Here is a 12,480-nt window from a genome sequence, read left to right on the forward strand (position 1 = left end):
CAGCTTCGAACGCTCCTTGGAAATATTTCCAAGGAGCCATTTCCCACCACTTTTTACTTCCTCTCGCTCTTAGGGAAGTTCAAGTTGTTCGCAAGTCTCACTGCTGCGCACTAAGTGCTCCCACACCGACGCTCCGGACCACAGTTCCAGTACTTCCTCCCAGAGACCCCGGAGCTGGCCCAGTCAGGTCAAAGAGGGTCACGCTGAGAAACTAACAGGGAAAAAACAAGCTTTTCAAAAAAGCGCCAATCTTACTTGCCACGTATATAAAATACCTGTATATACCAACCAAGTACAAAAATACCCATATCTGACAACTTGTCATGCCAGTCTTCGCAAATGAAAATCCTCATCCTGTCACTTTCTTGATTATGGGTCAGTCATTGCACATTACTGGCCATTTGTGCTGTTTTCTGTGAACTGACTACTCATATCTTTTTTGTCAACTAGATTCTATGCTTCATATCATCTGATATCAGTGCTTTTGTTAAAGATTTGGGGCGCCTGGGTGGCTCAGTGGGTTAAAGCCTCTGCCTTCGGCTCAGGTCATGATCTCGGGGTCCTGGGATTGAGCCCCACGTTTGGGGGGGGTGTCTCTGCTCAGCGGGGAGCCTGCTTCCCCCTCTCTCTCTACCTGCCTCTCTGCCTGCTTGTGATCTCTGTCTGTCAAATAGATGAGTAGAATCTTTAAAAAAAAAAAAGAAAGAAAGAAAAGAAGAAGAAAATTCAGTGTTTTCTTATAATTTTCGTGTATTTTTGTTTGTTTAAAGAATTTTTTTTAAGGTTTTTCATTTATTCATTTAACGAAGAAGGAGATTACAAAGTAGGGAGAGCAGCAAGCAGAGTGGGAGGGAGAAGCAAGCTCTCTGCTGAGCCAGGAGCCAGATGTGGGACTCCATCCCAGGACCCCAGGAACACGACCCGAGCCGAAAGCAGCCACCCAACAAACTGAGCCACCCAGGTATCCCAATTTTCATGTATCTTAACGTTAAAATCTTCTGTTTCAGATGTTTTGGATTTTTAGGTAAATCAAACCAATGTAATTTTCCTTGATTCAAAAACTGTTTATATATTCCTGAGAGAATTTTATACTACGTCTTTTGCATTAGTTTTTAATTAAATATATTTCTACAACAGAGTGATATGGAATTAACCTGTTTCCTTCCTGTCCATATGTTCCATTTCTCAAATAGCTCGTCCTCCACCTACTATTTTAAAAGGACATGTTTATGGTTTGTTCCCAGGTTCTGGCACCAAAAGAAAAAAAATTTTTTAAAAATAAAAGGACATCTTTACACAGGCACTTACACAGGGAACACTCTCTGGACTTTTTATTCTATTCAATTTCCAATGCTCAGAAAATGGCAGGCAACATTCAAACAAAGTCTTTAGGAAAAAGTGAAAGAAAGAAAGAGAGAAAGAAAACATTTTAGCTGATAAACCATTCCCCAAAGAACAACCAACAATCAAAGACTGGTAGCTACACCCCAACATGAATCAAATATCATAAAATAAGCACGTGCAGACATAAAGGAATACCCCAAATCAGAAATTCAACACTCAAAAAACAGAAATGGACAAAAAGCCAAGATGTGAAATAAGAGCTAAATTAATTCAGGAAAGATATTGAAGAAAAAGTTATCTTAAGGAAGACAAGCAACATGCTTAAGAGAGTATATTCTACTGCGCCAGTAAGGACACCAAAGAAGGAAAACAAGTAGAAGAACAAAGATGGAGTAAAGAGCTAATGACACAAATGCGAGAATAGGTGTCCAAGAGGACGGACAAAAAAGATCTAGTAAACGTACAACTGAAGCTCCTGCAGAGAAAAAGCAATTAACAGACTAATACTTACAACTCACATGCAATGAAACTTCCTGAAAACAAAAGAAAACCTGAATCCATCTATCAAAAAGGTACAGATGTTCCTGGGAAAAAAGTCAATCCAGGATAGTCACCAGAGACCCCTCAGAGCAAAACGACTAGACTTTATGTATTTCAAAAATCATTCAAGCCTTTGATTAATAAGTCCAAGTGTGTAACAAGGAAAGTAAGTCAAAGTGGGAGTAGACGTTTCAACAGAAACACAAGGAAACAGTATATTCACAAAATTCAAGACAAACATGAGCCAGGGATTTAGGGCCCAACCAAGCCATTTCTCAAGACCCCGAGCCACAGAAAACAGCATCGGACCTGCAAGGATGCATCCCAGTGACTTCCTAGGGGATCTCCTAGAAGATGGGCCCCACCAGACCACAAGACACCAGGAAAACGTCACCAGAACTAGTAACACTGTTACACCAGTACATTACACTGTGGGTCAAAAAAAAAAAAAAAAAAAAAAAAAGACAAGGAAGAACAGTGTGTAAATGTTGCATATTCTCAGAAAGGAGGAAACAGTGGATCTTCAAACGTGGGAGAAGAGAAAAGGTTCAAAGTAGAATAAGTTCACTGAGCACCATGGGAGGAAAGGAATATCATATATAACAAAAGATAGTAACTTGACCCAAAAACACACACATAAAAAAGGGAAAACATACTTGGGAGAAAGGAGCCCAGGAATGTGCCATGTCACACCATAAAACTTGAGATCAGGCACATACCTTGTTCAATGTACATGGCTTAACTCACTTTACCAGTAAAAAAAAAAAATGATCACACTGATGAACAAAAGAAAACATGACTGTATATTCAAGAAAGTTCATTCAAAACAAAAAGTTAACCATGACAAAACCGTAAAGGTGTGGCACACACAAATCCTTGGAAAACAAGATAACAGGGAAGGGAGGACTCGGGCCCAAAGCAGGAAATCCAGCAATAGACACTTCCTATCCCTGTGAAAATTAATAAAAGGAGGCTGGCAGGAGGAGCACTCACACCCAGCACTGGTTGTCAACCAGACCTAACTGGAAGAGAGGGACCTCCTGGAGGCTGCTACTTAATATCCCAGCAGGGGGAGGAAGGCTTCTTCCCTCCCAGCAAAAGCCCAACCAATGAGAGGCCACTATACTTCTAGCACCCAGTCCACTCCAATGATCTTTTAGTTTACAACAGCCCCTCCCTATACCCCCTTTCCTCTCTAAAAGAACCTTTCTCTTCTTTGACTGTTGGGACTTTTCCTATAGTTTTGCCCCAGCTAATTTTGTCCTGAATTAAATTCTCTATTCCCACATAAACCCATTTTTGCTAGTAAATAACTGGCAGTTTTTTTTCCCCAAGGCTAACAACACTAAAGGCTGTAATTCATAATGAAAAATAAAACCTGATACTTAAAGAAACACCCCAATCACCTTCACGAAGCAAAGAAAGAACCAAAGTGAAACACAATAATATTTAAATATTTATGAATTAAGCATATTATTATACAAAAATAAACAATAATGCTCTCAGTCTAAGGCCAAGGAGACAAAAAGTAAATAAATATAAGACCTAACAATATAATTGGAGCACCTGGCTGGCTCAGTCAGTTGAGAGCTGGAATCTTGGTTTTGGCTCAAGTTATGATCTTGGGGTTGTGAGATCGAGCCCCACGTCAGGCTCCACACTCAGTGCGGAGTTGGCCTGAGATTCTTTCCCCCTCCCTCTCTCTCTGCTCCTCCCCCTGCCTGTGCTCTAACAATAATATTAATAATGACTGTATCTGGCTCTTTATAGCCCAATAATGGAGACTACACCTTTCTGGCAAGCACTTACAAATGTTCACAAAAACTGAATATACAGTCACAGAGAAACCTCAGTAAATTCTGTATCATAAAGTAATACAACATTCTCTGATCACAATGAAACAATACTGGAAATCAATAGAAATATTAAATAAAACAGACATGGCACTAGCTAATTTAATCACGAAAAAAGTGGGAGAAAGCACATATACACAAAAAGAAATGACAAGGCAGTAGAGAAGATGTGGTATTTATATACAATGGATGGTTACCTGGCCATCGAAAAGAATGAAATCTTGCCATTTGCAATGGCAGGGACGGAACTAGAGAGTATTGCGCTGAGCAAAGGAAGTCAGCCAGAGAAAGACAAATACCGTATGATTTCACCTGTATGTGGAATTTAAGAAACAAAACAGATGAACATAGGGGAAGGGAAAGAAAAATAAAGTAAGATAAAAGCAGAGAGGGAGACAAATCATAAGAGACTCTGAACTCTAGGAAACAAACTGTGGGTTGCTGGAGGGGAGGTGGGGGGGTAACCGGGCATGAAGGGCGACGCTGCAGGTAACGAGCGCTGGTCTACGCGACTGATGAATCACTAAATTCTACCTCTGAAATGAATACATTATATATGTTAATTGAATTTAAATAAAAAATCTTTAAAAATGACAGCAGAAACAAATGTTCAGAGAAAATTTAAAGAAAAAACCTCAAAAGAGTATTTCAGACAACTGTATGCGTAGAGAATTGAAAGCCCAGGTACAGTGGGTAGTTTCCTAGAAAACACAGTATGAAAATTGAGTCTAGCGGACAAAGAAAGGCTTGAGCTGACCGATTTCCACAGAAAACCCTGAGAAAAACGTTTTCAAAACTCCCCCCACACAAAAAAGCACCCAGCACCTAATAACTTCAAAAATAAATTTTACCAAACTGGAAAACCAGATAATCACAAATTGTTCCAGGGCATTAGAAAAGCAGAAAAATGTTCACATTCCTTGAATGAAGTACAGCATTTATATGTCAACCTGATAAAGGAAGATCAAAAAAACTACAGACCAATCTCCCATTGACAGAGCCAAATCCTGGTAAAATGTCAGCATTTAGAATGCATCAGCACATTAAAAAGAAATGTATAGATAATTTGTATTTCAAAAGTCCAATAAATCACCATAACAAACCGAAGGACAAAAATTCTGTAATTATATCTGCATACTGAAAAGGCCTTTCACAAAATTCTACATCCTAGCATGATTTTCGAAAATACTCAAACGGCCATTGATGGCTCTTGCATGCACATCATTCCGGACGGCAGCAGCCCAGCCCCACGGTGAAGCTGCAAGTCCTCCCACCCGGACAGCGACGAGGACAAATGGCCACCAATGCCCACCACTAACTAATTAGTATTGTGCTGAATCCTGGCCGAGAAGCCAGAGAAAAAGCAACTGGATGTCTAAGGCTTGAAAAACTAACTATCTCGACCTACAGATGAAGTGTTTACCTAAGAAAATTGAGAGAATCAAATATAGGCAGGTAGAATTCAGTAAGATGACAGAGTATAAAACACAACCACAGCTTTCATTAAACACACACCACCCAGTCAGAAAACAAGGGAACAGAAAATACTTTCCCGTATAAATGCAATAGCAACTAATTGATAAAAAGCTTTGGGATATGGTTAACAAGAAATGTGCAAAATGTATCTGAGGAAAAATGTAAGTCACTTCTGAAGGACATAAAAAAGCAAACCTGAACCAATGGAAATACATCATTGGTATTTCGACTCGAATCATAAAGATGTCCGTTTTCGCCATGTTAGTATTTCTCTATGCATTCAATGTCAACGAAAATACCATTTTTGGGGCACCTGGGATCGAGCCCCGCATCGGGCTCTCTGCTCAGCGGGGAGCCTGCTTCCTCCTCTCTCTCTGCCTGCCTCTCTGCCTGCTTGTGATCTCTGTCAAATAAATATATAAAATATTTTTAAAAATAAATAAATAAAATTAGTGAATTTAGCAAGGCTGCTAGACAGGAGGTAAATATACAAAATTCAAAATGTATTCTTATGTATATTTATACAGAAGTAACTTCCATGTATGCTATGTACAGTAGATATAGCAACTTCCTTATAAATACAGAACTACACATTTATGTATTATTTACATATTCCTATATATGCTACAGACTAGCAATGAAAAATCAGAAATTAAATTTTAAAACAATGATATTTAAAATAATATAATATACAATGAATAATTTTAACAAAATCTATGCAAGCCCTGTTCACTTAAAAACTACAAAACTCTGTTGAAAGACCAAAGTGAGGGCCCATCTCAACGGTGACATATATATGCCATGTTTGTGGCTTAGGAGACCACACAGATGTCAGTTGTCCCCAATCAACCTATAGATTCAAGGTCATCAAAACCCCAGCAGATAGTTTTAAAGACACTGACAGGCGCGTGGTGAGGAGCACTGGGCGTCACAGGCAGCTAACGAACTGCTGGACCCCGCGTCAGAAACCAGGGACGAGCTCTATGTGGGCTCACTGACATAATAATAAAAAAAAATTTTTTTTTAATTGACAAGCTGACTTGAAAATTTTTAGAGAAATCATCTATTTTTGAAATAAGAAAATGCTGGAGGTCCTGACTTCCAAGTCTACAGCCGACGAGAGCCTGTGCCTGTCCTTCAGCAGCCCTGGACCCCCACGGTGCTGGTATTCTGACAAAGGTGTGCTGTGGTTCAGTGAAGAAAGGACGGCCTTTCCTACAAATTCTGGAAGCCCATTTGTAAATAAAAATGAACCTTGATCCTGACCTTGCACACACATGTAATTTAACCTTAAATCATCTACATAATCCGTGCGTCAGAGAAGTCCTGGGGAGCCGAGGCGCCAGGTTTTCACGCGGGCCCAGCGGAGCCGCTGGCAGCCCGGGCCCCTGTGGCTGCAGGGGAAACTGAGGCTTCCCCGGGGGCAGGTGCCGGGGCGTTCCCCGTTCCCAGCCCCACACAACACGGCAGTCAGTGGGGGGTTCACGTGAGCGCCCCCCAGGCCTCCAGTCCCTGACCTGTGTGTCCAGCCTGAGAAAACTGGCCGCCTTCAACGCTTTCAGTGGGTGCACACGTCGCTTCCCTTCAGCTGCGTAACAAACTCCTCACAACGCCTGTAGATGTGGCCATTTCTTGAAATTCCACAAATTTTGTCCTATATGTGTTGAGGCCAATTTTAGCCTTGCTCAATCTTCCTGGGAGGCTAATCTAATTATTTTTACAAAGCTCCTTCTAATATCCAGTGACGAGTTTTATCGTGGAGTCTTGTGCTCTGAGGCCAACAGCTAACCGGCCGGCTTCCCTTAGCCTCTGCAGTGCGTCATTTTCCTCTTTTTCATTCCAAACTTTCCTAAGCGGTTCTGAGTTTTTCTCTTTTGTTTTTTTTTAAGATTTTATTTGTAAGTAATCGCGACACCCAATGTGGGGCTCGAACCTACAACCCTGAGATTAAGAGCTGCACACTGTACCCGCTGAGCGAGGCTGCGGTTTGCCCACACTACCTGAGCCAGCCAGGGGCCCCAAGTATTCTGTCTCAGGGTCTTACACTAACTTCTTACTGCTGCAGGAACAAATCGAGTGGCTTAAAAAACCAGACATTTATTCTCTCACAATTTTAGAGGCTAGAACCAAAACCAGGTGCCAGCAGGGCCCTCTCAATCTGAAGGCTCTAGAGCTTTTCTGGACTTGTCTGCCCCCGTGTGCACACGGCCTTCTCTGTGTATCTGTATTCTCTCCTCTCCTTACAAGGGCACTACTCATTGGATAGAAGACCCAGTCTAAACCCAGGATGACTTTACCCGAGATCCTTAACCGGATACCATTTCCAAGAAAGGTCAAGTGCTGAGGCTCTGGGTAGACGTGAAGGGGATATCGGATTCCATACCGCACTGGTGCCTGGACAGAGTCCGCCATCTCCAAAGTTGAGCCCAATCTTGGTAGGGGCTGATCTTGCTCCATCCCCTTACAGGGCAACCCCAAGAAGACGAGCGCTTCTGGCCAAATCCTGCCATCTCAGGTCACCTAACACCCCATTAGCATCAGAAGCCCTGATGCTACTGATGCTACTTCCCCAGTAGGCATGAGGCCTCTGCCCCGCCCCCGAAGCCTCCTTGCTGAGAGCAAACTGGCATCTCCAGAGTCCAGGCAGGTTTGGGCCATGCTGGGCTTTCCCTCTGCAGGAGGAAGGAGCTTCCTGTTGTCCTCAGGCCCTTGCCACGTGCAAGGACCCTGGAAAAGGGCACCCTCTGAGTGAATGAGAAAGGGAGTTCCCACCACACATGACAGAGCCCACTGCCGTGCCCCCTCCGCCAACTGGAATATCCCTGAGACAGGGCGGATCCCGCAGCTCAGGCAGTCACCTTGGCCCTGGCAGCCCCCGACCCACCGCGGACGCACGTGCACGCTCTCCGGCCGTTGCCATGACTGCCACCACGTGGCCAAAACAAAGCTGTTCATCCCCAATTCGCCCTCCTGGTGACGACCTCAGAAGTCTTGCCTCCCGGACACCCCAAGACATCAGCGGCAATCATACATGTCTCTGCACATATCTGACACCCCCAAAGCCTCTGGAGACCCAAAAATACCTACAGTGACCAGGCACTCACTTTGCTTCTTGAACACACAACGCTGAGCTCCCAAACGAGCCACACAGGAGAACCTCCTCTCGGGCACCAGCCTTAGCATGCGCCCCCAGAGCACCATGCGAACGGCTGGCTTATGCAAGTCCGGGTTCAAGGATATAAAACGCGCTCATTTCAGCCATCAGCCCGAAGACAGAATTACAGAAAAGTCACCAGAAGGGAAACTTACTGGGGTCTGACTGTCTTTGATGTTTGGGGACAGGTGGCTTTTCGTCCTGCCCATCCCACCTCTGTTCCACATATGGGCAAGCGGGTAAAAGCCACCCGTGGAGAACTCAAAGCACAGAAGCCGGGCCCACGCAGGAGCCCTGCCTGCGCCCCACCCCGACCACAGAGGAGCAGGCCGCTCGCTCCCCCTTGCGGCCTCCGGCCACTCAGACCTGCATCCCGGGAGCCTGTCCCCAAAAGCCTGGCTGTGACAGATGGCCTCTGCAGCCCCGCTGGGAGGTCAGGGAGCTTCCTCACTGTTGATAATCAAGCTCTTAGGACTCGGAGGCCCGACGGTCCTTCGCTCCTCCGGCCGCAGCGAGGCCCCGCACGCAGCCTTGCCGGGCAGAGGCCGCTGCCCGCTGGTACACGAAGGCTTCCAGGCACCCCGAGGATCCAGGGCCGTTCAGCTCCTCCTAACCTGCTCCTCGCGCAAACGCTAGCGCCGCGCTCCTGCGCCGCCTGCCGTGGAGAAGCCACAGGACGCGGTTCCCGCGGTCGCGCAGCCGGGGCCGCTCGTCCCCTCCTGCTCCGGGTCGCACGCGCTGTCGCCGGGGCTGTGGCGGCTTCTGGGCGGCCTGAGACGCCTCCGCTGCCCTCGGCTCCCAGGCCTGGCACTGGCTCCCTGCGGGCAGTTATTTCAAGATCCTATTCGGCGATGCCCGCGCTCCACGGCCGCCGGCAGGGGCCGGACCGCAGGGAGCGCACGTGCCCTGGCGGCTCCCGGTGGGCTTCCTCGCTCCTCGGGGGCCTCGGGGGGCTCGGAGCCCTGTGACAGCCCCGCCGGCAGACTTCGTTTCTTCTCTCCCACTTGGGGCTTCCGGATTCCGCGGCTCACGTCCGCAGTCTGTGTGCGAGAACTGCCTCCACCACCCCGGCCGATGCCGCCTGGGACCGGCGCTCCCTCCGCTGCTCCTGACACCACTGCAACCTTCCAGGCATCCTTCGCGGTCCTGCTACTCACGCGTCCTGCGCAAACTGGCCGCACCGCTACTCCCAAGACGCTTTTAAAACGTCAGACCCCAGAGGGCGCCTGAGTGGCTCAGTGGGTTTAGGGTCTGACTGGGTTTCGGCTCAGGTCGTGATCTCAGGGTCCTGGGATCGAGCCCCGCATCGGGCTCTCTGCTCAGTGGGGAGCCTGCTTCCCACTCTCTGTGCCTGCCTCTCTGCCTGCTTGTGATCTCTATGAAATAAATAAATAAAATCTTCAAAAAATAAAAATAAGCAAAGAACATCCCCAGTGGTTCACACGCCATTCAAGTCGGAGAAGGACTGGTCTACATCTCCTACCCTTTTTCCATTTACCTCACTCAGTATCTGCATTTCATTCCAAGTAACCTTTTAACTTTTTCACTGATGCAAAAAACAACTGATACAGAAAAGCGCACGAAACCAAACACAACTCGATGCATCATTACAAAGCAAATATTCCCGCTGCCACCCAAGTTAAGAAATGGGGCGCTGCCTGAGGCCCACAAGCTCCTGTCTGCCCCGATCCCGGGGTGATTCCACTGTCCGTCCTGCTGTGAAACCCAGCCACGGAGTACAAACACCTCCGTACTCAGTGTTCCTTTTCTGGAATCTCTACTTGGTTCCTCTCTGAATCTGTGATGTCAGTGCTCAGGGCTTTGAGATCTGCTGAAACCCACCTCCCCAAACACAGCAAGCACAGGGTGCTGGCGGGTGAGGACCCCAGCGTCTGTAGCTCACCCGCCGCTCGAGTTCGTACGCTCTCAGCTCTCACGTAACTAGTCAGCACCATATGTGTGCTGAAAACCGCATTTCAAAACAGAAATAACAGGCGGCCTCGGGTGACGTCATCCCTCCCCAGGGAAGAGCCTCCCTTAGTCCTCCCAGGCAGCCAGGGCGCCGGGCCACAGACGGGGGGCACGGCCCCGCCTGTAGGAACCCGATGCTCCGCCCTCATGGCCCCTTGTTCCCCGGGTCCCTGGGCCATCAGAGGGCTCCGGCCTCTCAGCTGCTGTAGGGTAACCATCTCTGGGGCCAGGCCACCCCACTACTGGCAGCTCCGTTCTGACTGCCACCGGATCTCCTGAACCCCGGTCTAGACGCTCGTCCTGGCTCCCCTGACATCACCCGGTGGATGTCCGCATCCCGCCCTGACCGGCTGTCCCGGCAGACAAGTAACCGGCAGCCCCGCGGCCCGCCACTCCCATAGGCAACCCCGGCAGGCTCTTGGTCTACACAACAGACTCTCGGGTGGGTCTGGGGATCCCAGTTACCCTCACTCTCAAATCTTCTTCGACAGATACCAAACGGTTTATGCGAAATCTCGTTCATCAAATGTTACTTATTTTGTGCTAAGCTTGGTCCTTCCAGCCAGTTCTGCGCACATATGAAGCTGCTCCCGGACATCTGCTCCTCTTGAGCCCCGGGACGGGAGGCCAGCCTGCCCGGCCTTCCCAGGGCCTCCTTCCGGGAGGTGGGGACACCGCCTCCAGCTCACAGCCACTGCCCGCTCTCCTGGTTTCTCCCGGCCAAACCCTCCCAAAGCCCAGGAGTCCCTTCTAAATGGACATTCTGGTAACACGGGCTTCTGGCGTCCTGGGGAAGTGCTCACGTTCGTCAAACATGCCTCAGTTTCTCCTGAGTTGGGCCTTAGCGGGGACTAAGGGAGAAGGAAGGTCAGAACGCAGACGAGAGGACTGCAGAGAGAAGAGAGCCCGCCCGCGGGGACGGGGGACGGGGAGCAGGGGCGCGCAGAGCCCACAGGCAGCCCACGGCTGGGTCTCGGCGACGGCTCGGGAGAGGCAGAGACAGGGCTGGGGAGACAGGCTGCTGCGGGCGGCTTAGCTGGAGAGGACGGCGGACCAAGCAGCAGAACGATGGCTTGTTCTGCCGTATCGAGCGCCCGGCTCCAGGAGCCACCCGCCACAGCGGTCACGGCCCCAGACTGTCCATGACCCTGGGAGACAGCGAGGACCTGCGGAGGCTCCCAAGAGCCAGAGACTCACCAGCAGGAAGGGGCGCTCCGGACGGTCACAGGCCTGCAAGGCGGCCGAGCGCGCAGGCAGGCAGAAGGAGGCCGACTCCCGGCCGTTCTCCGCCTTCCACACCTTGGCCAGGCCCAGCTTGTCCACGGTGACAACCAGCTGCAGCCGGGGGAAGGTCACCAAACTCACCAGAGCGGCAGGCTGCACGGGGCTTGACCAGATCTCTGCGCCCTGGGCAACGACAACAGGGAAAAATAACGTACACGGGGGCCATTCGTTTCACAAAGGCAGGAACCTCGCCCGGGGCACCCGGGGACGCACAGGCGGACAGCTCGGTCCCCACGCCCACAGGAGCCACAGCGCGGTGCAAGCCCGACGCGGACGTGGTGCTTCGGGGCACAGCAGTGGCTGAACTGGGGGTGTATGGAAATCCCCGCGTGCCGAGTGGCACCACCAGGACAGGGGATGGGGGCTGGCGCACACAGTGGTCACCCCCAGCTCTGCTAAGCCGGGCTGGGCCGGCAGCTGGGGCCTGGCCACTCGGTTGACCTAGAGGACTTGCACGCGGACCGTCTCCCCCGGCCCCCGGCAGCCCCGCTCTACGGATTAGCTGACTCCGGCTCGCGGGTGAGAACGGGTCACACAGCAGGCCTGTGTCGTCAGCGTAAAATACTCCTCTTCCTGCGAGGGGCCCCGGCCAAGGCCCGAGGCAGGCAAGGCCATGGTCCTTCCCAGGACTGTAAGAACTGGAACGCGTGGGAGAGAGCCGGTGCCCTTGTCCCGGGCACCTGAAGGCAGGACACCAGGGAACCATCCGCGACGCTCTGTTCCTGGCCTCCCACAGCTGCCCCCGGGGCTTCCACCCCCATTCTGGGTCATTATGATGCTTTTTCTATCACATGTTCATTTTACCATGATCTTTATCTCTTTTCTCCAACTACAACACTCGGGATTCCTCTCTGAGTT

The 12,480-nt window shown here is 49.3% G+C and overlaps 1 protein-coding gene across 7 annotated transcripts in view; it reads right to left on the minus strand.

The window, feature by feature from the left end:
* Nucleotides 1-12,480, minus strand: part of LOC131812445 (F-box/WD repeat-containing protein 12-like) — a 69,940-nt gene that overhangs the window by 44,468 nt on the left and 12,992 nt on the right. For all 7 annotated transcript variants that reach the window (XM_059142016.1, XM_059142014.1, XM_059142013.1 and 4 more), the window contains exon 5: nt 11,536-11,745. In XM_059142016.1, the coding sequence (XP_058997999.1) occupies nt 11,536-11,745 (210 nt within the window). The remainder of the gene's footprint in view (nt 1-11,535; nt 11,746-12,480) is intronic.

Source organism: Mustela lutreola, chromosome 12 (assembly GCF_030435805.1).
Source record: "Mustela lutreola isolate mMusLut2 chromosome 12, mMusLut2.pri, whole genome shotgun sequence".
Lineage (NCBI taxonomy): Eukaryota > Metazoa > Chordata > Mammalia > Carnivora > Mustelidae > Mustela > Mustela lutreola.